The sequence below is a fragment of the Salvelinus sp. IW2-2015 genome, linkage group LG4q.1:29 (genome assembly GCF_002910315.2).
Source record: "Salvelinus sp. IW2-2015 linkage group LG4q.1:29, ASM291031v2, whole genome shotgun sequence".
NCBI lineage: Eukaryota > Metazoa > Chordata > Actinopteri > Salmoniformes > Salmonidae > Salvelinus > Salvelinus sp. IW2-2015.
Window position 1 is genome coordinate 44,686,753 of NC_036842.1, and position 27,645 is coordinate 44,714,397.

At 40.0% G+C, this 27,645-nt stretch overlaps 1 protein-coding gene across 6 annotated transcripts; it reads left to right on the forward strand.

Annotated features, from left to right (window-relative positions):
• Positions 1 to 579: 579 nt before the first annotated feature.
• Positions 580 to 27,576, forward strand: LOC111962025 (G protein pathway suppressor 2). 6 transcript variants are annotated; one of them, XM_023984774.2, is made up of 13 exons: positions 3,269 to 3,391; positions 5,116 to 5,233; positions 6,150 to 6,259; positions 6,351 to 6,463; positions 6,736 to 6,815; positions 6,957 to 7,036; positions 7,327 to 7,504; positions 7,806 to 7,889; positions 8,078 to 8,154; positions 8,374 to 8,469; positions 8,769 to 8,852; positions 12,212 to 12,282; positions 16,183 to 16,525. In XM_023984774.2, the coding sequence occupies exons 2-12, from the start codon at positions 5,140 to 5,142 to the stop codon at positions 12,239 to 12,241; spliced, it is 1,026 nt and encodes a 341-aa protein (XP_023840542.1). In that variant the 5' UTR covers positions 3,269 to 3,391; positions 5,116 to 5,139; the 3' UTR covers positions 12,242 to 12,282; positions 16,183 to 16,525. The 6 variants fall into 6 exon arrangements, with proteins under 6 accessions (XP_023840539.1, XP_023840541.1, XP_023840542.1 ...); XM_023984771.2 differs by lacking the exons at positions 3,269 to 3,391; positions 12,212 to 12,282 and adding an exon at positions 580 to 598 and having other exon boundaries at positions 16,183 to 16,367; XM_023984773.3 differs by lacking the exons at positions 12,212 to 12,282; positions 16,183 to 16,525 and adding an exon at positions 27,503 to 27,576 and having other exon boundaries at positions 3,268 to 3,391.
• The last annotated feature ends 69 nt before the right edge of the window (positions 27,577 to 27,645 follow it).

Genomic DNA, 27,645 nt, shown 5'->3' on the forward strand with positions numbered 1-27,645 from the left:
CATAGATTAAACATGCTATCAAATGAATTGACCAAGTAGTGAACATAAATCATTACTATGTAGAATTGTAGGAAATTGAATTTAAAACAGCCATAAAATCAAGCTTTGGTGAGGTGTATTCATACATCTCAATAAACTATAACCTAAATGCATTATTAACTCCAACTAGGTGCAATTCACATTTCCAATTGCCCACCCTGACATACAATACCAAGATAGAATGGGCCCTGTGTCTCAACCAATTGCCAATGTAGACTAAATATCCCAAGCAGGGCTACAGCAACTTCCAGAGGCTCCTTGGGCTTTGCGGTGGCCACTCTGGTTTGGGAGTCCTCAGCAGAAAGGTCTCGCCATAACCAAGTGGTCACAGATCGTTCTGGGTTCCACTGTACAAGAGGGTCCGTGGAGTTTTATGAACATCCAGACACAGTGAATTTGGATTTTTTTTTCTTTTTTTCAACGTTCTGATTGGCCAAAGTGATCTAGCCTCCGACGGGTTTACGCAGTGCACACACATAGCCTATAGTTCATCATTCTCGCCACCGCCAGAGAGAAGACAGGAAACAAGCAACCACTTAACTATCTCTAGGTTTCAAATGTACGTATTTATTTGGTTTGTCATTCTATTGTTTTTCATGGAATTTGTGGTAATTAAATTGAATTTATTTAGAATTTTTGATAATACCTTTCCCAGAAATGGTTACCAGCTCTGTGCATTCTCAAATTGAAAAGGGTTGAGGGAGCGCTGCTCTTCCGCACTCCGACAGCACTACACTCCTGGGTATGAGTTGAGAAACATGCCTATTTTGTAATGACACAATTTAAAAGCTATACGATATTAAGAACATGTTAATTATCTAAAATCTCGGAAAATATTTGTAATGTTGAGTTTCGTTTTATGTAATTCATGCTGGGTTTTTGAGCTAGCGCCCAATTGACTCCCATTCACTTCTTGTGGGATTCTACAGAGAATGCACTGCATCGCACGGGCAATGTACACAATGGACGTTAATACGATTCCAAGTTACAATTTATACTTTTGAAGAGATAGGAATATCTGGCTTTAGCTACAAAAGACTACAACATGCTGATTTCTGGCTCTGGAATTGTCAAATTTGGGCAACATTCATAAGCTAACCAACCTCACACCCAACAGTATCAGGGGTGTATTCATTAGAGGACGACCGCAGCAAACATTTGCAAAACGTTTTATAACGGAAGCCGTTTACGCCCAAACGGAAAACTAGAGTTTCTATTGGACAAACTCAGGAAGGTCCCTCCAGGGTGGCTCCATATTGGTGGGCTTTATGGTATTGTGATATTTAATATTCATATGCAATGTTTGATTGTGTTTCACGCGAATTAAGTTGTAAGAGAGACTGGACGACGGTAATAAAGAAAAATGGAGCTAAAAAAAGCGAAATCTGGAAACGGAAAGCAGTTTCTGGTTGGTACGATTCATGAATAAGGATGTTGATTTGGGAGACCTCAGTGTTAATGTCTGGGGATGCTTCAACTGTGATGGAATCATGTTCCAGAATTCCCTAAATGCCCTGTTAGGGTGTAGGAGGTCAAAGTATCGAGGATCCAAGGCTGTCAAGCAGGTTTCCTACGCGGAGGCAGTGAAAATTGTTGGAGAGAGTAGAGATGAAGCTCTGGCAGTGGTGTATTGTCGTTTATCAGATAAAATATCCGGAAATACTAATGGTGAAGGTGGATTTTGTTGCGTTTATTGCACAGGTGATTAATTGTACAGGACAAACTAATAAAAACATTGGAGAAACTGGATAACATTMTGAAAGTGGCCAAAAGGTTATTGCATCTTCAGGACACGTCTGAAACATTGCAGGGGATACTGTCGGGAGATGCTCCCCCCGTCTCAGGCCCCGGAGCCTGTGTAGGGATCTGAGAAGACATTTGAAACTGACAGTTTGTTTTTTCTTAATTTTGATGGGGATAATATTAATGTTTTTTTCCCTGCGTTAAAGTTAGTTTTCACCCCATACAGTAGTTGGCATACACCAAGTCGGGAGTGTTTTGGATGTTGAAGGAGCACGTTGGAGAAGACTGAGAGCGCGTTTGTTTGAAATTGAAAACTGTTGCGGTAGCTTTTGATAAAGAATAACATCAAGATGAAGCAGCTGCATTATAAGTGGCATACACTGTTGAGCGCTACATCACAAGGGGTTCGTGCTGATTGWATGGAGATTGTGGCAGCCGGTTTAAATGGCGCCCCTTGAGAAGGCAAGAACAAGATGTATGTCAGGAGAAGTGCAGTATTATCATAAGGAGACGTTTACTTGGAATACGGAGGAGGAATGGAGGGAAAAAGAGGCAGTGGAGGTTTAAGAGAGGGAGGAAGAGGGTGAGCTTGAGTTGGTTAAAAATGGCGGAAAAAAGAGAGATGGTTTGTTAAAGAAGAATGGTAGAAAGTGTAAGCAGAGTTAGCTGAAGAGGAAGTGAATGAGGGTGAATTATCAGAGGTTGTAGGTGTGGTGGAGGCTTGTACCGAGGGTCAGGATAAAGATGAGTCTGACAGTAGGAGTAAAGCTTTTGGAAAAAGTGGACCCTTGCCTTTTGGCTGATCCATTTGTGGTTTCAGGGTGGGTGAAAACAGAGTTGAGTGCTGTGGAATCGGCAAGGGTAACCAGAAGTGGTCTTGTGATAATTGTTTGTGTTTCTGCTGGTCAGAGGGAGAATGCGCTCCGCAATAAACGAATGGGGGCAAGAAATGTGAATTGTTTCGCTCAGGAAATAGGGCGCCATTGAAAGGGCGCCATTGAAAGGAGTGATAACTGCAGTAAATGTAATAGTTAACCAACTGAAGTGGAAGATTCCTGCAGTGTTTGTGATGCTCGTCGRTTGGTGCGACGCAGACAGGGTGGCAGAGTAGTGAAACAGAAGAGTCATTGTCTGTTCTTTTGAGTTTTGATGTTGAGTCTTTGCCAGACAAAGTGATGTTAGGATATATAACGTTATCCTGTACGAGCCTGTGGTGATGTCCCATCCTTTCAAGTTGGTGGCATGAGGTAGGACTACATATATTTAAATAGTGGAGTAGGGTGGTGTAATTTTAACTATTTATTTATATATTTTTTTGTGAGTGTAGTGTTAGAGATGGGAGGGTATTTGTTTATTTATTTTTTATAGCAAAGTACAAGGGAGTTGTACTCCAGTCTAGTAGGTGGCGGTCATGCAACATATTGGATGCCAACCGCAGTTAAACCGCAAAGAAGAAGTGTTTGCGGACCGCTACAATACCATAGAAGACCCCTTTCCGGTTTGTTCAGTTTGGGTTCCTAGTGAACACACCCAACTAGTGTCAACATTGGGCTTTTATAACATTTACCTGCAAACCAGCCTAACAAAGACATTTTCTGACAAGGAAAAAGTGCGTTGAGGATTCCACGCAATTGTATTGCAAGACTGCTAGATATGCGAGTATTTGTAGTTTAGCTAGCTAGCTAAACTGTCGTTGAATTATTGATGCTAAATCGGGATTTGCTTTGCAAATGTGTTTAGCTAGCTCACTATAGAGTCAGCCTTGGCGTATGCCATTTAAAAGTAGACAGATCACTGACTTTTCAAATCAATATTGCTAGTTAATGCTAAACTGCTAGTGTGAGATTACCTACAAGGTAACATAGAAATATTACGCGTTAACTAGCTGGCTAACGGGTTGTTAGACAGTGGCAGCTAACTAGCGATACAATTTAGACTAATGTATTATTGACTAACGTCATAGTTTGTCATTATTAGACTTAAATAGGGTAGATCGAGGATGTGATCATGATTTTGTGATAGGAAAACTCTTTGGCCTACCTGTACCGCTATGTTTGTCCGGTATTACTGCAGTCCTTCCGTGGGGTGATGAAATTCATACTTTTAATAAACACGTATCTTGTACAACCACCACGCTTTCCTTAGCGCTTGTGCCAATTGAATCTCAGTTTATGTAGCGAACGTTAAATGTCAAGGCCGCCACGTCTCCAGTTAAGAAACACAAATTAGGAAAAACTCGGTCCTATGCGATACGTTTCTTTTAAAGTATTAATTCCAGCACCCCGCGGAAGGACCGCAGTTGTACAGGACAAACATAGCGGTACAGGTAAGCGTTTTCAGAATTTGCCATTTTAACAAGTGACGTTACCGACAGATGGTGAGTCGTTGCAAGTAAATCGCGCGACCAGTCATCAATACTCAACTCTGCCTGGATATAAGAGAACAGTTGAGCGTTCCTCAGCTACCTAAATTCCTGACTTGGAAGACAACACGTCTTCTAAACTTCCATGTCTAGTTGCAGGGAGTTCGTTTGAATTGAGAAAAAACTCTATTATTAAATAAATATTTTGCTCCATTTAGTAATCCAACAATGTGTACGCAGCCATCTTGTCTATTTCAAATCTTATCGTTGATCGAGACAGGTTAGTGTCATGACATGCAGCACTTTGGGGTGGTCAACCCACCTGTCTTAATCGATGAGAGAAGATTTTAAGACAAGATGGTGGCGTATGCATTGTTGGATTATTTCATGGAGCAAAACAATACTTTATTTAATAACCAAGTATTTTCTAAATTCAAACAAACCCCCTGTTACTAGACATGGAAATATAGAAGATGTGTTGTCTTCGAAGTTGGGAAATTAAGTATTTGGCTAGTCAGCCATATTTTAGCTGGCTCTGGACATAGTTAGCTAACTGAATATATTATTATAATGTAGGTTATAGTTTTGAGAGTTTGGGACTTTAAAGTTATCAGCATTTGTCAAAATTGAGTTATTGACATGGCCTTATTCTGTTCAATGTTTGACCTATATAGTACTCCAAATACCCCTAATTAATGTTAAGTTCAAAATAATAATATATAAAAAAAATTGCATAAACTGTTGAAACCAAAGATGATTCAGAACGTTAAAGCCAATTCTCAATCATGTTTTTGCAGATAGAACCTTTTAGTTCCAAGCTCTCGCTCCATTTCGGCTGTTGTGATCTAATTATTAGGGACTTTATCATAACAGCATGATTGATTCATGTATTGTTGTTTGATTAATGAAGGACTGTGGTAGGTAAATGGATGTAAACATACAATATGTCAGTGGTGATTATCTGTTCTTAGCTGGCCCCACCAATTCCTACCATCATGCCTGCTCTACTAGAGAGGCCCAAACTGTCCAATGCCATGGCACGCGCCCTGCACAAGCACATCATGCGCGAGCGAGACCGCAAGAGACAAGGTAAGAAAGAACCCTCTACCCAATGACACTGGGAGTTTGCAAACTCAAACAAAGTTGCAGGTAACACTGAAATCAACTCCTGGGCAAGGCAGTTAACCCACTGTTCCCTGTATTCAGAGGGGTTGGGTTAAATGCGGAAGACACATTCAGTTGAATGCATTCAGTTGTACAACTGACTAGGTGTTACAAATCCCTTTGGCCCGACAATCTGGGGGGGATGGTAATGGGACCCGTAACACAACTCACGCAAATTATAATAGTGAAAACAGTGAGAACAAATAACCACGACACTTAAATCTACCGTCAAACTCAGGGTTTATTAGTAAACACACGGTAATGGGGGGGGGGGGGGGCAGGAAAAGGGGCTGAGCTGGACCCAAGGAATGAAACAATAAGCATCCAAAAACACCCCTAAGCTAGACTAGCCTATTTCAACAACTAACTAACCAAAAATACAGTGGGTGGTCCGCCCAGTTCTAACTAGTGTATTTAACAAAGTTTACCTACGGGTAGTGTATGCCCATGTGCGAACTGTCTGGTTACCCCCTTTTCCCACTATCAAAGAAACACTCAAACACCATAACCAAAAAAACAATACTCACAGGTAGGAACAAAGTGACATGTAGTTGCAAACCACACAATGGATCTACAGAGAGATTGAGCTCTAGAGAACACAACTGACAGGGTTTTTAAATCAAGGGAAAGGGACTGTGATTGGGTAAGGGAAAAGGAGCAGGTGTCTTCTGATTAGTGACTAATTGATGACTGATTGGGGAATGATGATTGTCACCTGTAGGGGAGTAGGGGAGAAGGAGAGAAAAGAAACACACAGGATACACACATAATACTTGTATCCGTAACACTAGGTATCCCCCTTTCCTGTTCTGTAACCCTCTCACCCAACCTTGTGTCACAGAGGAAGAAGAAGTAGACAAAATGATGGAGCAGAAGCAGAAGGAGGAGGAAGAAAGGAAGAGAAAGAAAGAGGTGGAGGAGAGAATGTCTTTAGATGAGACGAAAGAGCAGGTGAGTTATTGAGCTCTTTAGTGCCTCACTCTCTCTTTCGGTTCCTCTTCCTTAACTCCTCTTTCTTTTTGTCCCTCTCTCTCTCCCTTAGATCATGAAGATGGGGGAGAAGCTACAGGGGCTACAGGAGGAGAAACACCAGCTCTTCCTCCAGTTGAAGAAAGTGCTCCATGAGGAGGAGAAGAGACGGAGGAAAGAACAGAGGTAAAGGCTTTACCGGCTCTGGAGGTCTTAAAAAAATCACTTATCCCTAGCCTGGTGGTCCCAGATCTGCAGGGGCTGTTTTGCAAACATCTATGGTTGTTGTTGAAAGCACAAACATACAGATCTGGGACCACCAGGCTAACACATTCCCCAGCAACCTACGTATGTTATTGGCTTTTGATATGAAAGTCAGTCCTATTTGCTGATAAACTAGCATTAACATTGTGGCTATGGACAAGATCTTACTTTCTTTCCCCAATGTTTTCTTGTAGTGACATGACAACCCTGACATCTGCTACGTACCAGCCCAGCATGGCTATCCACTCAGGACAACATCTGCTCAGCATGCAAGGTAATTCACACTGATTGATGTAATACAAGCGTAATTGTCTATACACACATACTGTTAGTTGTACTATGCACATTACCAGCCTCGCTCTCTCCCTCTGTATCTTCTTCTCCATGTTACCCTCCTCTCTATATCAATGATCAGCAGGTCAAGTGAGTCATGGCCGGTCTGCTGCTCTGCTTGGAGAACGCAGTAAACAGCTCTTCCAGTCCCCTGTCCTTCCTGTGAGTGAGCAGATTTCATAAATACTCGGGTTTCCAGTATTTGGCCTCAAGCCCCTCAGTGTATGCAGCAGGCACTTGTTCCTGTTGATTATAATTAGGTCTTCAGTGGCTTGAGGACTGACGAATGGGGACCCAATATGCCCTGATTTTATAACGTGTTCTATACTTATTTAGGTCTGGCCTGAATGTAATCTACTAATAGCATATGGAATTTAGCAGACCCTTTTATCCAAGGTGACTTATAGTGCATTGAATGTGTGTGAAAACGGGTCCTGTATGTTACTTGACAGGGGCGTCACTACCAGAGCCAGCCAGGGATGAGCTCCGTGGGCTCCGAGCATGGACAGTATTCAGCCAGCCAGGCAGCCCATGGTCCCTACGGCCAGCTCACCCAGGCACAGCACTCCTCTCCCTTCGCCGCCAGCCAGCATGTCCCTGTCAGCTACGCCACCAGCTCGCAGCTCAGAGGTAACTGCTTTGGATTTTCAATGTAATTGTTATTTGAGAGACGTGTTGTCTATGTGACATTGAAAGCATAACGTAATTTGTATCTGGTAGCTTGGGCCCAGATCTTTTTGTTCTGGTTTGCCAATTCCTGTGGTCATTGTTAAGCCAAACATGTTTGACAAACAGATATGGGAGCAGTCTGTTTGTGTTGTTTTTCCAAGGTGACCATGTTGTGGTCATTATGAGAATGAGAAGCTTATTGTGTATGCTGTCTGTGTGCGTGCTTCACTCATAAACCGCTCCTTAATGCCCCCCTGTCCAGGTGCCTCAGCGTTCCAGGCCATGCAGTACCTGCCTCACCAGCAGCAGGGCTACGCTGTACACAGCCACTTTACCTCTCAGCCAGGTACCTTACATCCGTGTGTCTGTGTCTAATAATGTCTATAGGTTGTTGCAGGCCTCACACTTGGGGATTGTGGCATGTTTCATGTAAGGTTTATGCGTAATGACACTGGGATGGGTGTGCGGACTTTACTACACTCTCGCTTTACTCAATTTTTCTCTGTTCACCATTTTATCTTTTTTTGTCCCCAGGATTAATCCCCAGTGCTGGGATCCCTCTACAGAAGCAGCTTGAACATGCTAATCAACAGTCTGGCTTCACTGACTCTGTAAGTTCATTGGGCCCCATATAGACTGGCAAAATAGCATGGCACAGGATGATATGGTTATATAACAGTGTTTATAAACCATAGTGTTTAAACAATGCATTTAAGAGGTTGATCACAAGCAGTGTGCTGTATTTCAGTTTGTGAGCGGGTCGTCTGTGGTTAACTCACACGTAACTGGCCTTTTAATCTTTTTCTGCTGTGTTTTTGTGGTGGCTTCAGAGTACTCTACGGCCCATGCACCCTCAGACTCTTCATGCCTGTGCTGCAGGCCTTCTGCCTACCCCCTCCCTTGCAGTGCAAATCCCTGCTGCAAAGGTAAAGCCCACCCACCCTCTATACCCACCTACCCTGGGTCATGTTCATTAGGGCACACAGCAAAACGTTTTGCAATTAAAAACCAAAATAAGTGTTTCTTATTGGAAGTGTTCAGTTAGTACCTCTCCATTTCACTCCACTTTTTTTCAGTTTTGTGCCTAATGAACACAACCCTGCTTTATGCATTGCTCTCTTCCTTCTATGGTATGAAACACACCACAGGGTTACGAAGTCAGTCAGCTTTGTTAATTCATAACCTCATGTCTTCTTTTCCTGCGCCTCCTGTTCTGTGTGAATAGTCTGGCTTACCGTATGCCCATCCCCCCCGTCCAGCCTCTCCGGGAAGCTTTACCCATGGAACACCTCCACAGCAGGCTCACCCAGTGAGTATCCTATCAGACATCACCCACATCTTAGCAGCCCAACCCCTTATATACAGCCTTGGTGCTGCCGGATAGATCAAATGGCCAATGATAATGGCCTCGACGAAATACAATGAATACGTCATGAAAATCAACCCCAGTCGTGTAATAATATGGTTTAGAGTGTTCATCACTATTTTAGACTAAAGCAAGGGTCTTCAACCTTTTCTTGCCCAGGCAAACCGGTGACCCATTGCTTGTCTTGTGAATACTGGCAAGGACAAGTAATCTACATGTTAAATTGAATAGATTTGGTCGATAGCTTTTCATTATTTTGATCTCCCCACATTATAATTGGAGAAGTGTAATCTCTAATATAGCCTATTAGTTAGAAAGTTAACTCCAAGATAGGGGTAGCTGTGTTCGAATACCCATACAGTATACTACATACTATGTACTATTAGTTGATTTTAGTATACTGTAAATGAACAGTATGCTTTCAGTTGAGCGTACTAGCTCTTTGCATGTCTACCGGAAGTTGATGCTGTTGCTAGCTAGTTAGCATAACAAATGACTAGTTAGACATTTTACGACTTCGGGTGTGTTCTTAAATTCTATCTGGAGTGCCAGAGTGCGCTCCTAAATTCAGAACGTTCTCAGATTGTCCGTTCGTAAATTCAGAGCGGTTCGCTCTCACTGGACGCTCGGGCCGAGGAGCTAACGTTGGCTAGCTACTTCCAGACACAAATGAGACCATTCTGACCATTTCACTCGCCCTAGCAGAGCTGGTTAGGCAGTTTTCATGTTATCCAGAGCATTTGTGGCTGTGACTGTGCTGCTGGCAACATTTTAATTATGCTTTTTTGCCTACGTTTACTGACACCGGCCATATTCAAGGGGTGTTGAGCGCTCGTAAATTCATTATTCTGCACTGTCTGGTACACTCAGATGAGAGTTTTCTGAAATTGGAGTAGATAGCCAGAGCGAATTTACAAAAGCACCCGAATGTCGATTGTGAACGCGCAACAGCACGCGCAATTACTATACCATTTAGTAAGCTAAGAATGACGGGAATAATGAAGTCAGTAAACGTTGGTTAGTTAGTTAGCCCATGGTTAATATACTGGCAAGTTTGATGTATAAGTAGCCAACTAACGTTAGGAAGCTAGCTAAGAACATACCAGTACATACTACTGTAATGGTACGCTATGTTGTTCGTAAGGACAGCGTAGCTAACAAATTGTCAGCCAATATAACGTGTAAGGTAACTTATTTGAAAAGTCATTACTTTATTACGTTGCTCCACATTTTCTTAACATTTGTCATATTTAGTTAAAGCAATGAATTTGTATCCGCTATGGTTGTACTTCGACTGCATGTTTTCTTCAAATCTGGAAATGATGTGAAGCCACGCCCATTTCATGAAGAACTGCATTATGGGCCCGAAAGTGCGGAAATAGTGTCCTCTGCGTGTGTACTTCATATTTTTGCAAATTTAGTACGACGTCCAAGAACTTTTGGCCTACTAACTATATCTATACTATGACCAATAAGCATACCTTGTACTCAATTCACGTCATAAATAGTATGGTTAGTGCGGTTAGTATGAGTATTCAAACACAGCTAGTCATTTTTGTAAAAAAAAAAAAAAATTGTATTGCATCTTTGAAAGACATACCTAATGAATACAACTTGTCGTGGAAATACTAATCAATAATGAGGAGATACGAGGTCAATCACCAATCAGGATGTTACTTTATTAAAAACTTATTAACATCGATTCATAATGAAGCTGGTCAACGAACCACCCTAGATGATTCGTTGAGAGCCCAACGAGCGAATTTGAGCCACAGCATTTTATAGCAAAGTACATCCTCCTGAATGTTCATGACAAACAACAGATGCATGGAAAGGGTAACAAGGTTAGGATTTGTATGAAAGATACTAATAATTCACAGCAGACAGTATCTGCTGTAAAGACTTTTCATTGTGTGGAAACCAGGATCTGGCCCCCAAAAGAAGGTTCCCCTCATCGTTATCCATACCCACCCTGGTACCTCCCGGCACACAAACACCAACTCATGCTATGGAATGCGGTTTTTAGGCTTTATCACCAAAGGCATGGTAAATCCACTGTCAGCATTAAGCCCCCAGAGGCCCAACTCAGAAGACCACGCACAGATGAGTGTTCTAAAAACTCTATTCTACTCCATAAAACAACCATTTGATGCAATAACAGTATTATAACATCATCTTGTAATTTTTCTCAACCTAAAAGTAAATGTCATGGTTTTAAAACATTAATTCACACGTAGAAAACAAATAGATCATCGAACAACTTTCAACTAAAAACATATAGAAAAAAACTTCCTTGCACTAGTATTCTGCTCCTGAACAAGGCAGTTAACCCACTGTTCCTAGGCCGTCGTTGAAAATAAGAATTTGTTCTTAACTGACTTGCCCAGTTAAATAAAGGTAAAATACAAAAAATACTATTGTAAATTGGTTCATTGAGCCTTTTAACCTTGACATAAAATGATCCTTCGTTGGGAATGATATAAACATGAATATTGTTAAGAAATGATCAGCAATCTAAATCAGAGTACCTTTTTTATGAGTACGAAACAAAACATCATGTTGATACTGAGCATACTTCCCTTGGTCAGCATAGTGGAAATAACTATTTCCATCTCAGAAATGCTAATTTTAGTTATCTTGTTGGACCAATCCTGGTAGTGAATCCCGGTTTAAATCAAATGTGTTGCGTTGGTGCCTAATGAACATGACCCGTGACAAGCAACATGATTCCACTATTTATAAGGCAACACCTATAGATTAACTAGTTTAGGGACACTTTCAATCTCAGGATCTGGGCATGCTAGTACACAACAATCAAAACAATCGATCCATAATACATTCATTTCTTCACTCGTAGTTATTAACATACTAATCTCAATCAGTCGGTTTTAAAAATCATTCAGTTTCCAAATCGTAATCAAAACCCAATTATCCAACCCAAATTTAGAATGATATTGCTCGTCGATTGACATTTGTCCTATCACTCAAAGTTAAAACCCTCAATTTAACACACATCAACATTGGCAGAATGTACATGTATATTAACATGCAGTATAACTTAATACTAGAATTATAGGGTAATTATCATGATTATTATTACAGATCTGTATCTAAATGCCTTGTTAATCTAAATTACTATACATTTAGCAGTGTGTAGACCTCAATCAACCTGATACCCCAAAATAAACCATTTTAAGACAAGTCTAAATCAATTATGGGCACTGTTGTAAACTTGTCAAAGAATAACAACACATTCTGTTGAAACTATTTTTTCAAATTGGCTTATGCTCCCCTCATCGCAGAGCCACAGGATCGGGAAGTTAGACCTCTAACCCATCGGGAGAAATCCCAACAATCCAGCAGACCCAATCTGGTGAGATTTGTATCAAAACAGAACAAACAACACAACAATACACTCCTTCATATACAGTTAAAGTCGGAAGTTTACATACACCTTAGCCAAATGTATTTAAACTCAGATTTTCACAATTCCTGACATTTAATCCTAGTAGAAATTCCCTGTCTTAGGTCAGTTAGGATCACCACTATTTTAAGAATGTGAAATCTCTGAATAATAGTAGAGAGAATTATTTCTTTCAGCTTTTATTTCTTTCATCACATTCCCATTGGGTCAGAAGTTTATTTACTAATTGAGTGTATTTGGTAGCATTGCCTTTAAATTGTTTATCTTGGGTCAAGCATTTCGGGTAGCCTTCCACAAGCTTCCCACAATAAGTTGGGTGAATGTTGGACCATTCCTCCTGACAGGGCTGGTGTAACTGAGTCAGGTTTGTAGGCCTAATGCTATTGAAATTATGAAGTAAATCCTGCAAATAATCCAATTAAAATGATTTGTAGTCTTAACTTCTTACGGATCATTGGGACACTAGCGTCTCACCTCGACAACATCCGGTGAAATTGCGGAGCGCGAAATTGAAATTACAAAAATCGTAATATTAAACATTCATGAAAATACAAGTGCCATATATCATTTAAAAGCTTAACTTCTTGTTTATCCAGCCGCTTTGTCAGATTTCAAAAAGGCTTTATGGCGAAAGCACACCATGCGATTATCTGAGGACAGCGCCCCGCACACAAAAGCTTTACATACATTTCCAACCAAGCAGAGGCGTCACGAAAGTCAGAAATAGCGATAAAATAAATCACTTACCTTTGAATATCTTCATCTGGTTGCAATCACAAGGGTCCCAGCTACATAACAAATGGTCCTTTTTTTCGATAAAGTCCTTCTTTATATCCCCATAAAGTAAGTTTCATTGGCGCGCTTGACTCAGTAATCCACCGGTTTCCCTCGTTCAAAATGCATACAAATGAATCCCGTAAYTTACCAATAAACTTCTTCCAAACATATCAAACAACATTCCTAATCAATCCTCAGGTACCCTAATATGTAAATAAACAACATTTAAGACTGAGAATACCGGAGATAAATAACGAAGTACGCGCCCTCACCGGAACGCACAACAAACACTACAGCCAAAATGGGAGCCCTTACTAAAACTACAAATTATAGTTCATTTTTCAAAAAACAAGCCTAAAACTCTTTCTAAAGACTGTTGACATCTAGTGGAAGCCCTAGGAACTGCAATCTGGGAGGTCTTCCTTTTATATTCCCATTGACAGCCATAGTAATCAACAGTTTTGGAAACTAGAGTTTTCTATCCAATACTACCAATTCTATGCATATCCTAGCTTCTGGGCCTGAGTAACAGGCAGTTTACTTTGGGCACCTCATTCATCCAAACTTCCGAACACTGCCCCCTAGCCTGAAGAAGTTAACATCTTGGCACATAATAAAGACACAATTACCAGAAATAGCATGAAAGGTCRTCCAAGTGTTTCTCCGCAGAGATTTTCACATGCGCAAAAGGGATTTGTTTACCATCCTAGCAGTCAAACAAATGAAATCGACATCCACTGATGTAAAACCAGATCGTGCGCCTTGTAATAAAAGTGGATTTTATTTTCTCATGAGACATATTTAAATTACTTCATTACATCACATTCGCTCCGTAATGATAATTAGTTTGACGGAAAACCCTATGTTAGGCTTTGTGCTACGTTGTAAGTTACGTTGATTTGCCACATTAATTCACTCTAACTCTATGTGAAAAGGGTTTATATGATAATTAATGCAACTTCTCTTAGACTACAAAAAAATAACAAATTTTCAGGCAATATGGGCAGTTTTATTTTAAATGTAGTACTTGGACGGAGAAAACCCCATCAGCGTTTCATAGCTACATCGTTAGGGAAAGTTAACCAAAAGTGGACACAATCCAATCCAGTTTCTGAGACAATTGCCCTGACTTTGTAGACAGTTTAATAATGCTTAAACCTCATCTTCATCAAATGATCCATCAAAGGGACCAACTCAGAAAACGGATCTATTATTTTCCCAACTCTGACGTACGTCTACGTCTGGGTGCGCGAGTTAGCATATTATTATTGTTTAGTTCCATCCATTACTTCATCAAATCTCTAGTAATCCATTATACACGCATACAATTCATCATATTTTCATATCTTCACAGAATCAATATAGAACGTTAGAAATTCTTAGGTACTCACATCAACCAATCCATTGGCTCAGCAAACATTCTCCCAGTGGAAAAAAACAGAAGTTTCCCGGACACTGCCCTGCCCGGTCATGGAATCCTAGATGGTTCTCTAGCTTCCCAGAAATCACGGCAAGGTCTAGCCTCCCAGAAACTATAGACTTGCTGCTACTGTCTAAAATAACATCCCTCTCTCAATACCACTCTTGATATTCTATGATGGGCAGTGATGGACGGAACCCCAAGATAACGTTATATCAAGACTTATCCAATTTTCAAATCATCTTATTTAGCAAATTTCTATATCTTATTATCCAAATGTAAGATTAACACTTATTTCTACCCTCACATACACTCCTATCACATTCACAGAACACAAATAAATGACAGAGGTGAATGACACAGACAAGGAAAACCGGTTAGCGTTGTTTTTAGATTTCAATCCCTGTCTATATGACCATACCATTATCAAAATATTGCCTAATTAGTGTTTCCAAAACAAAACACTCACAATAGCCTCTAACAATAGTAACCCTAGGGCATACCTGTTTCTCATTTATCAAAACATTACGTTATAATTTGAACTTCACCAAGCCAGATGCCCTCGCTAGCGTCACCTGCACTCTAGTTTCTCGTTCAATACATTAACCTCACCAGTCCTACTGTGATCAACCCAGTACCACGGAACTAGACTTTTGGTAGCCCGCAAATGGCATATCCATACCCGAGCCATCCACCCTGGTACCGCCCGGCACACAAACACCAACTCATGTTATGGAATGCGGTCTTTAGGTCTTATCACTAAAGGCATGGTAAATCCACTGTCGGCATTAAGCCCCCAGAGGCCCAACTTGGAAGACCACGTACAGATGAGTGTTTTAAAAACCCTATTCTACTCCATAAAACAACCATTTGATGCATTAACAGTAATATAACAATCTCGTAATTTCGCCCACAACAAACTACGACATACCTAATGAATAGAACACCGTATTCACACCCCTGTCTTTAAAAACAGATAGTAATACTTAAACGGGCAGAACCAACTTTACCCACTTCATGTAAAAATGAAAAACTGACATTGCGTAAACTATAGCTACTTGAATATAAAGTTTAATCCCCCCCTTCTCTAATAAGCGATTTATGATGACTATTATACGATAATTGTGCCAGCCCTACTCCAAACATGTTTGCCAACAGCAGCTGGTTAAACAAAGGTTAACAATGGTTTGGCAAAAATGAATGTCCAAGTCAAGAAAGCTTACCAGCAGCCAGTGTCACTTGCCACGACTGGTACTCGCGGGTGCTTTTTCAAAGCCTTTGTCAGATACTCCAGTGAGTGTAATTTGCTCAATATTAGGAGTTGCGAAATAAATATGAAGATATCCCCCTTTTCTACTGTATGGTATGTAAATCAAAATCGGTTTACTCTGCTGTTGCTAGCAATATTCATTAAAATATTGAAATAAACAAAATATTTTCCCACTTATTTTATATATTTTRGTGGACCCCCWGCAGTAATTGAATAACCCTGGGCTAGAGGCACCCTATTTTTGATTTGACTGACTCAAGTATATTCTCATATTATATATTCTCATGTATAGTTGGAAGTGATACTTAGAAAACTAGATTCTACTTCTATAGTATGATGTTTCCAAATGATTTGTTCATGCTCTTTTGTTTCAATTTTACAGACAACGTTTCAGAGCTCTCCTCAACCCGCCCCTCGGCATGCCTACCTCTCCCACAGCCAATCAGGACAGAGGTTCTACCACAACAAGTAAACTAGCCACACCCACCACCAGCAATTACTGAAGGGCATCATTCTCCACACAGTTTTATCTTCAACTGCTGACATAGTACATTGATGTAGTTTCTTCTGCCAAAAGACTACTGTCAGTATATATAAGCATGTTTTTTTTTCTCCCCTATATCAGTATTTCAGTAGAATCAATCATGACATAATTTGTATATTCAGAACAATGGTGCTGTTTACATTGTTGATGTATTACCAAATTAAACCAATCTTAAATGCTCTGTGCTCCTCACTTTTTACTGATAATAAAAGCCTCTTAAAATACTCTTATTTTAATCTTAACTAATTTTAAATGATTCAATGTAAACCCTTCTCAAGGTCCATGGAGAAAATGAGCATTTGCAAGGAAGAACATTCCTRTTCCGTTCACAAACATATTTGTGGAAGCCATATTTTCCTAAACTTTTTTAATTAAAAAGTTGTTTACAACTGAATTTCATTAAATTGTGCTTGAAAACTAAACGTGGAATGTTTTTGTTTTTTAATGCGGAAGCGTATGATGTGTTACAAGGGAACATGTGACAAGATACATGTGGGAGGGAAGTTAATGTGTTAAATCTTTGTAAAAACGAAAGAGAAATTTGCGATTAGGGCTTGGAATAGAAACATTTATTTATACAGAGGTCATTCACAAGAGGTAAAGCATAAACAAATACTGAAGAGTCTTGAATATATGCAAGTCTGTGGGAGAGAAGCGCGTCGGAAATTGACTATGCACTTTTTAGTGGTAAGGTGGCAAGGGAGAGTGCGAAAACAATAAGAAAAGATGGCCTGGTCTCTTCAGTGACTCGTCATTTTTCATTATTTCAATTTAACAGAATGTAAGAGTTGGTCGAGATGGATATCAAATTATAGCCTATAGGTTTTTGGTTTCGACACCTGTTTCCTTCTGGATTTTACTCTTCAAATTGCTACAGGACTGATGAAACTGAAACCAGTGTTTTGTTTGAATGAATCAGTGAGTTGGCTTTCTTAGAGTTGAAAGCACCAGGATAGTTCTGTGTGTTGTATCGATTTGTGAATTATGTATAGCTGCTTTTGTAGTGTGAGTGTTATATTCAGCTTTTTCCTTTTTGTTCTTGTATATAAACTTGGGCCGTATACAGATTGTCATACCTTCATGCCGACCTTGTGCCATACCGGAATATTCTGTAATACCGGCATTGTTTTTAAACCCCACTGATACTATGTAATCCGAAGATTAGCAATGCTAACAAGTACAGGTAAAATCCCATAGAGAATGCTAACTAGTTGCTAACGAGCGCATTGCAAAAATGTTCAGTTTCTGACCTAAACTACACAAGTAAATCAAAAATGCTACTCACAGTTTGTGGCACGCTACTAAATTAGCAAACCAAATGCACATTTTAGACAGTTAACCTAATAGTTATAAGATATCTTCCTAGCAAACATTTAGTAATTAGATCACCTGGCGCATACTGCACAACAGTGAGTGACTCAAGGATCCGGTCTCTCGTTAGATTGTCTAGATTGTGATTTGTAGGGGTCCAGATTTTCCAGCTCTTTCAGAACATCAGCTGTCTGGATTTGGGTGAAGGAGAAATAGGGGAGGTTTGGGCTGGTTGCTGTGGGGGGTGCAGGGCTGRTGTTAGGGGTAGATCGATTCTTCCTTTTTAAGTCAACTCTTTTCTTTTTTACTATATTTGTCATTCCATCATGTGGCTATTGGCGAATGTTCTTTATACATTTTCCTCACAGATAACGGGGTCTTMGAGGGCGTTCCATTAGATTTACAAAAAACGGTTGCTTTCTACTTCTGAATTTTTTAAACAATATACTTGGTTACCAATGATCAAGTTCAAGTTTGTTTATTAGTCATATATACGAATGATAAGTGCCATGAAATGCTTACTTGCAGGTTCACCTCTTGACAATTCAACAACAAAAAAGTAATTAAATTCATAAAATAGTACTAAAAATAAATGGTCAATGAATAAAAATCAGAAACATTTTGCTAAATTATATTTTAAATAAAAAAATAAACTACATTGTAAGTGAGAAGTAGGCATTGGTCTGAAGCTGAAAAATTAAGAAAATTCATATGAGCACCACAATGCGTGCTTCACCTCGGCCCTAGCAAGGTTTTCCAGCACATAGCTTTGACCTCCTACAGTAGCTATGTTGGTCTATTGGCTGGTCTATTGTACTTCCAACAACGTGTAGGCAGGTTGCATAGGATTCAAACCTCCTCAAACAGCCTAATTTATGCTCTTAGAGGTGCTCCCACAATAATGTGATTTGTACCACATACAAGGTAATGAATTTCATTCTTCCCACACTAAGAAATTCCCTTATTCCACTACCTTTTAAGCTTTTTAAAAATATTAGACACTATCAGACTTGATTGAGTGAGCTGTTTTGTCTGCCTGTATTTCCTTAAACCTTTTTGTTTATAATACATGTCATTGTCATCTTTGTTGGTCAGTAGGTACCCAACATAACAACAGGGGGTGGTATAGATACTCACTCATATAGATATCAAGGTCTATAGAGCCTGTTTACATTCCTGATCTCTGTAACTGTTCGCTTACCTGTGTAATATTGACACAAGTTCAGAACCACTTATTTTTGTAACATGGTCCTGTTTGATCAATTGCTGTGCAGAACAATGGACAGCTCATTACCACTATCAAATTACTTTGTAGCTTAAAGGGATCCTTCAGGATTTTGGCAACGAGGTCCTTTCCCCAGAGTCAGATGAACTTCTGGATACTTTCTGTGTCCATTATGAATAAAGTTGGAGGTAGTTTTGTGAGCCAACGCTAACTAGTGTTAGAGCAATGACTGGAAGTCCTTGTGTATCTACTATCATTGCCAAAATCCCGAAGTATCCCTTTAAAGTTGTATATTTGTAGTTATTTTTGCAATTAAGATGACGCTACAATAAAACGCATTTACGATAGGCCTATATCTACATATCGATGGGTTCTGACTCCTAAACTTGAAATATTGTAAATTATCAGGTATCTTATGGAAATGAGGAGTGCCATAGTCTGACTTCTACACCAGAAGTTAATGGTTATCTGTTAGGAGGGATGTATATGGTGGAGTCAATTAAGGTTGGAATGTATTGGGTAAAGGAAAGACAATCACATGTTGGCAGGCACTGATAAGGGTGGATAGATGTGGTTTAGTGAGGAATGGGGGCTGAGGTCAGGTCACATTAAGGGAGAAGGAACCGTTTATTGCCCGCATCACTTAACTTCCTACCTAGACATGAAGATGTAATGTTTAGAGAGAAGGAGGAGACTTCACCTAAATTGGGGTATGTTTACTTATGCTGGGGGAAACATGTATTTGTCTGTTCAGCTGTCTGACCCATTGGGTGAATAAACTTGGTTTGAGCTTTTCATAGTTGTCTGTCAGGTTCTAAATAACAGGGTAAAAACGAACAATATATACAGTACCAGTCAAAATTTTGGACACCTACTCATGCAAGGGTTTTTCTTAATTTTTACTATTTTCTACATTGTAGAATAATAGTGAAGACATCAAAACTATGAAATAACACATTTAATCATGTAGTAACCAAAAAAGTGTTAAACAAATCAAAATATATTTTATATTTTTACTTCTTCAAAGTAGCCACCATTTGCCTAGATGACAGCTTTGCACACTCTTGGCATTCTCTCAACTAGTTTCATGAGGAATGCTTTTTCTTGAAGGAGTTCTCACATATGCTGAGCACTTGTTGGCTGCTTTTCCAACACTCTGTGGTCGAACTCATCCCAAACCATCTCAATTGGGTTGAGGTTGGGTGATTGTGGAGGTCACGTCATCTGATGCAGCCCTCCATCACTCTGCTTCTTGGTCAAATAGCCCTAACACAGCCTGTTGAAAAACAAATGATAGTCCCACTAAGCGCAAAACACATGGGATGGCGTATCACTGCAGAATGCTGTGGTAGCCATGCTGGTTAATTGTGCCTTGAATTCTAAATAAATCACAGGCATTGTCATCAGCAAATCACACCCACACACCTCCTCCTCCATGCTTCACAGTGGGAACCACACATGCAGATATCATCCATTCACCTACTCTGCATCTCACAAAGACACAGCGGTTGGAACCAAAAATCTAATATGGACTCATCAGACCAAAGGACAAATTTCCATCGTTCTAATGTCCATTGCTTGTGTTTCTTGGTCCAAGCAAGTCTCTTCTTATTATTTTTGTCCTTTAGAAGTGGTTTCTTTGCAGCAATTCGACCATGAAGGCCTGATTCACGAAGTCTCCTCTGAACAGTTGGTGTTGAGATGTGTCTGTTACTTGAACTCTGTAAAGCATTTATTTGGGCTGCAATCTGAGGTGCAGTTAACTCTAATGAATGTATCCTCTGCAGCAGACATAGTGCTTGATGGTTTTAGCGAATGCACTTGAAGAAACTTTAAAAGTTCTTGACATTTTTCATATTGACTGACCTTATCTTAAAGTAATGATGGACTCTTGTTTCTCTTTGCTTATTTGAGCTGTTCTTGCCATATATGGACTTTTACCAAATAGGGCTATTTTCTGAATGCCACTCCTTGGATGACAAACGTGCCCAAAGTAAACTGCCCGTTACTCAGGCCCAGAAGCTAGGATATGCATATGCATGGTAGTATTGGATAGAAAATACTCTTAAGTTTCCAAAACTGTTACAATATTGTCTGTGAGTATAACAGAACTGATATGGCAGGTGAAAACCTGAGGAAAATCCATCCAGGAAGTGGGATATTTTTGATGTGGTACTTTTCTATTGAATGCCTATACAGTATGTATTTGGATAGGACCCAAGTTGCAGTTCCTATGGCTTCCACTAGATGTCAGTCTTTAGACATTGTTTCAGGCTTTTTTTCTGAAAAACGAGGAAGAATGAGAACATTCTTTCAGTGGACTCTAAATGAACCAGAGCTGTTTTGAGCGCGTGACCGATTGTGCGCCGTTCGTTGTTGTTCTTTTCTATTGAAGACGCTATTGTCCGGTTGAAATATTATCGGTTATTTAGACAATAGACAACCTGAGGATTAATTATAAACATCGTTTGACATGTTTCGACGAACTTTACAGGTACTATTAGGATGTTTTCGTCTGCATGTCGTGACCGCCTTTGAGCCAGTGGATTACTGAAGAAAACGCGCCAACAAAACGGAGTTTTTGGAACATAAAGGGTGACGTTTAGCGAACAAAACAAACATTTTTTGTGTAACATGGACTCTTGTGACTGCAAACATATGAAGATCATCAAAGATAAGTGATTAATTATATTGCTATTTCTATCTTTTGTAATTCCTTTACTTGATTGTAAAATGTTTGTATGCTTTTGTAAGGCGCTGTCCTCAGATAATCGCATGGTATGCTTTCGCCGTAAAGCCTTTTTGACATCTGACACAGCGGCTGTATTAACAAGAAGTTAATCTTTAAGCCGATGTATAACAATATTTCATGAATGTTTATTATGGGTATTTCTGTATTTTGAATTTGGCGCTCTGCAATTTCACCGGATGTTGGCCAGGTGGGACGGTGCCCATAAGAAGTTAAGGGACGAAATTACACAAATTAACACCTGTTAATTGAAATGCATTCCACGTGACTACCTCATGAAGCTGGTTGAGAGAATGCCAAGAGTGTGCAAAGCTATCATCAAGCCAAAGGGTGGCTACATTGAATAATCTCAAATATAAAATATATTTTGATTTGTTTAACATTTTTTTGGTTATTACATGATTACATATGTGTTATTTCATAGTTTTGATGTCTTCACTAATATGCGACAATGATAGTTCAAATAAAGAAAAACTCTTGAATGAGTAGGTGTGTCCAAACTTTTGACAGGTGCTGTGTCTATATTACTTTAAGACATGAAGATCAGTCATCCGGAAAATGTCAAACTTTGAAAGTTTCTTCAAATGCCTTGTTAAAAGTTAATTTGAGGAATTTAATTATTTCGTAATGCATTTGAGCCAAACAGTTGAGTTGTGACAAGGTAGGAGGGGTAAACAGAAGATAGCCCTCTTTGGTAAAATACCAAGTCCATATTATGGCAAGAACAGCTCAAATAAGCAAAAAGAAACGACAGTCCATCATTAGTTTAAGATATGAAGGTCAGTCAATAAGGAACATTTCAAGAACTTTGAAACTTTACTCAAGTGCAGTCGTAAAAACCATCAAGCACTATGATGAAACTGGCTCTCATGAAGACTGCCACAGGAAAGGAAGACCCAGAGTTACCTCTGCTGCAAAGTTCATTAGAGTTACCAGCCTCAGAAATTGCAGCCCAAATAAATGCTTCAGAGTTCAAGTAACAGACACATCTCAACATCAACTGTTCAGAGTGGTCGAATTGCTGCTAAGAAAGGGCCTTGGTCAGGGAGGTGACCAAGAACCTGATGGTCACTGACAGAGCTCAAGATTTCCTCTTTGGAGATGGGAGAACCTTGTAGGACAACAATCTCTGTAGCACTCCACCAATCATGCCTTTATGATAGAGTGGCCAGATGGAAGCCACTCCTCAGTAAAAGGCACATGAAGGCCTGCTTGGAGCTAAAGACTCTCAGACCATGAGAAACAAGGTTCCCTGGTCTGATGAAACCAAGATTGAACTCTTTGGCCTGAATGCCAAGCGTCACGTCTGGAGGAAACCTACGGTGAAGCATGGTGGTGGCAGCATCATGCTGTGGGGATGTTTTTCACGGGCAGGGACTGGGAGACTAGTCAGGATCGAGGTAAAGATGAACGGATCAAAGTACTGAGAGGTCCTTGATGAAAACCTGCTCAACAGGAAAACGACCCTAAGCACACAGCCTGGGCAATGCAGGAGTGGCTTCAGGATAAGTCTTTGAATGCCCTTAAGTGGCCCAGCCAGTTCCCAGACTTGAACTCGATCAAACATCTCTAGAGAGACCTGAAAATAGCTGTGCAGCAATTCCCCCCCATCCAACCTGACGGAGCTTGAGAGGATCTGTAGAGAAGAATGGGGGAAAATCCCAAGGTACAGCTGTGCCGAGCTTGTTGCGTTACACCCAAAAAAGACTTGAGGCTGTAATCGGTGCCAAAGGTGCTTCAACAAAGCACTGAGTAAAGGGTCTGAATACTTATGTAAATGTGATTTATGTTTTTTTTTAAGTAAATTTGCTTTGTAATTATGGAGTATTGTGTGTAGTTTGGGAAAAAAACGATTAAATACATTTGAGTAAGTCTGTAACGTAACATTTGAAAAAAGTCAAGGGGTCTGAATACTTTCCGAAAGCACTATAAACAATGTACAATATCAACATGAGTTTTCATAGGTAGCCCAATTCTGATTTCCCCTCCACCAATCGGTCCTCCAACCAACCACACCAGACATTTTCACCTAAGATCTTTCTCAGAGCTGATCTGATTGGTTAAACGACCAACCAGCAACAAAAAACAAAACAAAACAAACCTCCCATCCAAACGCAGCCCAACTGATATGTTCCAAGATGGCTTAGCATTCAAGAAATAAGAGAAAAAAGACAGGAGTCACTTATGACAGAGCATTATTTAAAAAAATACCAGCAATAGATTGTTTTTTTTTATCATGTCCAAATTCCTCCCTCCCCTTCCACCCCAAATGTTCCTCAATTATTTTATTTTATTTATATCCTCATATTGAGGTTCACATCATATATATATACACACGAGTGCAAATGTAAACTCAGGTACATAATCAAACACTAGTATCGGTGCCAACAAAATAAAGAAAATGTTGCCGTGTCTTATAAAATAAAGTTGTGGATCCACAGTGTACATTTCATTTTTTCCAAGGTGAGACTTTGCAACATGCTATTAACCCATTGTTTGTAAAATGGTGGGTTTGGGATTTTCCAGTGGGTCAAAATCAGTTTTCTGGCAATCAGACAGACATTTGCCAACGTACAGTGCATTCGGAAAGTATTCAGACCACGTTACTTATTCTCCAATCAATTTCTAGAAACATCTCAAGGACGATCAATGGAAACCAGATGCACCCGAACTAAAATTCGAGTTTCATAACAAAGGGTCTGAATACTTACTCTTTTTTAGTTTAAATACATTTGCAAACATTTCAAAAACCTGTTTTCTGCCTTGTCATTATGGGGTATTGTGTGTAGATTGATGAGAAACATTTATTTAATCTGTTTTAGTATAAGGCTGTAACGTAACAAAATGTGGGAAAAGTCAATGGGTCTGAATACTTTCCAAAGGCACTGTATTTGCTTCCGCATTTGCTATTCCAGAACTACCAGCAGTTATCCCCAAGATAGCTATAAGTGGGTCAGGAGTTATAGGTACTTGTGTTATATTGGATATTGCATTAAAAATAGCATCCCAATAGCCTTTTAGTTTCCGACACAACCTATCAAGGCTCAGGCTAAGACCCAGATGCAGACACAGGAGGCGAATAGAGTCTCAGAGTTTATTATAGTACAAGGGGCATGCAATAGGTAAGTCAAGACAGGCAAAGAGTCGTTATCAGAGTCAGGCAGGTACAGGACGGCATGCAATCGGTAGGTCAAGGCGACAAAGGAAACTGGAGACAAAGGGCTGTGAGACAGGTATAATCCTAGACACATGAAAAGTGAGATGTATACAGAGGGTGCGGGGCAACAGAAGACGAACAGAAGAGGGGCTAAGGATTTTAGAGAATGGAAAGCCATACCCTCTGCCCGGGCCGATAGCGGGGAGCAGGGGTCCGGTAACGATCCGCCTGTCGCCGATACCTGGATGTGGTCTTCAGAAGAAGTGTGGGTGGAATACGCCCGTAACACCCTTCCCTGCTCAGGCTCTTCCAGGCATGGCAAGAGCGGACGATTAATTTGGGCAGAGGGTATGCTGACTTATTCCTCTTAGTCAGGGAAGAGCGGGGACTGATATCCCAAGGAACACTCAAAGGGCGAAAGACCAGTGTCCGAGCAGGGAAGGGTGTTACAGACGTATTCCACCCACACGAGTTGCTGACTCTAGGTGGTGGGGTTGGTGGAGACGAAGCAACAAAGAGCCGTCTCGAGGTCCTGATTGACTCGCTCCGACTGTCCGTTAGATGGGGGTGAAAACCAGAGGACAGGCTGGCTGACGACCCAATGAGGGTGCAGAACGCCTTCCAGAACTGGGACGAGAACTGAGGACCTTGTCGACTGGAAGTTCATGGATCCGGAAGACGTGTTGCACCATGAGCTGAGCCGTCTCCTTGGCTGAGGGGTAACTTGGGAATTAAATGGGTGGCTTTAGAAAACGTATCCACCACAATCAGGATCGTTGTGTTGCCATCTGACGGAGGAAGATCAGTAACAAAGTCCAGGGATATATGGGACCAGGGGCAGTGAAGAACAGGGAGTGGTTGAAGAAGAGTGTCCGGGAGAAGGTCAATGGCAATACTACTTGATTACTGTTATTACGTTGGAAACCAGTTTTTAATAGCAATAAGGCACCTTGGGGGTTTGTGGTATATGGCCAATATACTACGGCTAAGGGCTGTATCCAGGCACTGCGTTGCGCCGTGCATAAGAACGCATAAAATTATGCCAGTTATTCCACAGGCATTCAAAACGTTTGCAGTGGCACAATTCCATGTGTCTGAAAATACAACATTCTAGCGTTGTAATCGCTTGGTGTACATTTTTACACGTGATTCTTCCGCATGTCCTTTTTGCATGAACAGGTGAATAAAGCACTTTATTTCACATGTTGTGAGCATGTTAGGCATTTTTTACACCTGATTATTTCACCTGTTGTGTTTGCAAGTATAGAAAACACATGTCTTTGAAGTTTGTTTTTCAGAGTATTAATTTCCCTGTTTAAATATAAATGGAATTATATGGTTGATTTTCTCTTTTCGAAAAGCCTTTATATTTAGAAAACAAATGTTTATTTATAAATTATATATATATGCAGTATATGTAAATAGCTAGCTATATGTAGCTCGTTTTTGGTCCTCTTCATCCGAAGAGGAGGAGCAAGGATTCGACCAAAATGCAGCGAGGTGTGATGACATATTGAAATTTATTTAAAGACGAAGACGAACACGAAAAAACACTTGGAAAATTACAAAATAACAAAACGACGTAGACAGACCTGAACATGGAACTTACATAACTACACGAAGAACTCACGAACAGGAACAGACTACATCAAACGAACGAACAAACGCTACAGTCCCGTGTGGTGCGCAGACACAGACACGGAAGACAACCACCCACGACAAACAATGTGACCCCACCTACCTTAATATGATTCTCAATCAGAGGAGATGAAAACCACCTGCCTCTAATTGAGAACCATATTAGGTACCCAAACCAACATAGAAACAGAAAACATAGACTGCCCACCCAAACTCACATCCTGACCAGCTAACACATACAAAAACTAACAGAAAACAGGTCAGGAACGTGACACACAGGTCCACGAATTGCTGAAGAATTGCAACATTTACCAAGAACTAATGCTGCAGATAGCAATACTGGGTATTTGAATCGTCATAGTAACACGATCAATAATATAATAATTATTTTAGCAAAAATGTTTATCTTTAATTTACAATCTGTAGAAGCTATGCGAATTGAAAGGTTCAGTACTTTTGTGGAGCATCACAGCACAGTTGAAAAATATATGGCAAATAGAAATCCAAAATGGATGGTGTTAAGAGATAGATGGAAGGGGTTGAATGGAGCTAAAGGGTGAGACTAATAACAACAAGATAACAAATGTAAGACATACGGGGTCTGTATAAATGTATATAGGTTCAGAAATCTTACAGTTACAAATAGAATAGCACAGTTACAAATAGAAATCAAACTATGGACATCAGAAATAGAGAAAGACCAGGACTAAAAACAAACAAAATAGAACTATTGTAAAATAGATTGTGCAGGTTTTAGTTATGCCATATAGGAGAAGAATCACAGAACTTCTTAGTGTTGCCTATATGTTTCTCAGCGTAGTACCATACTTGTAGTGAGTTGGAAATAATTGAACCACATTTTTTGTATGCTGTTTTTATCTTGATGCCTGAAAAAACTAGATCTGTAAGTCTATGTGGTGCAACAAGTCACAGCTTGCTATCTTGCGATCTGTCTCATGTTGTACCGATCATCAACATGGACAAGACTGAATTTTGTTGAATTGTCAACTGGTCTAAATTCTTGTTAGGAAGATGGTGCTGTTCAGAATGACATGTTTATGACTGTTGATGTTCACAGGAATCTCCAAATGCTATGTTGAACGAGCACCACGGATGAAGGAGGGGGAGGAAAACAGACTGCTTCTTTCTCCCACATCTTCACCAAGTCATACAATGTTTTCTTCATGAACAATTGTTACATCTTTTGAAATAAATACAGAA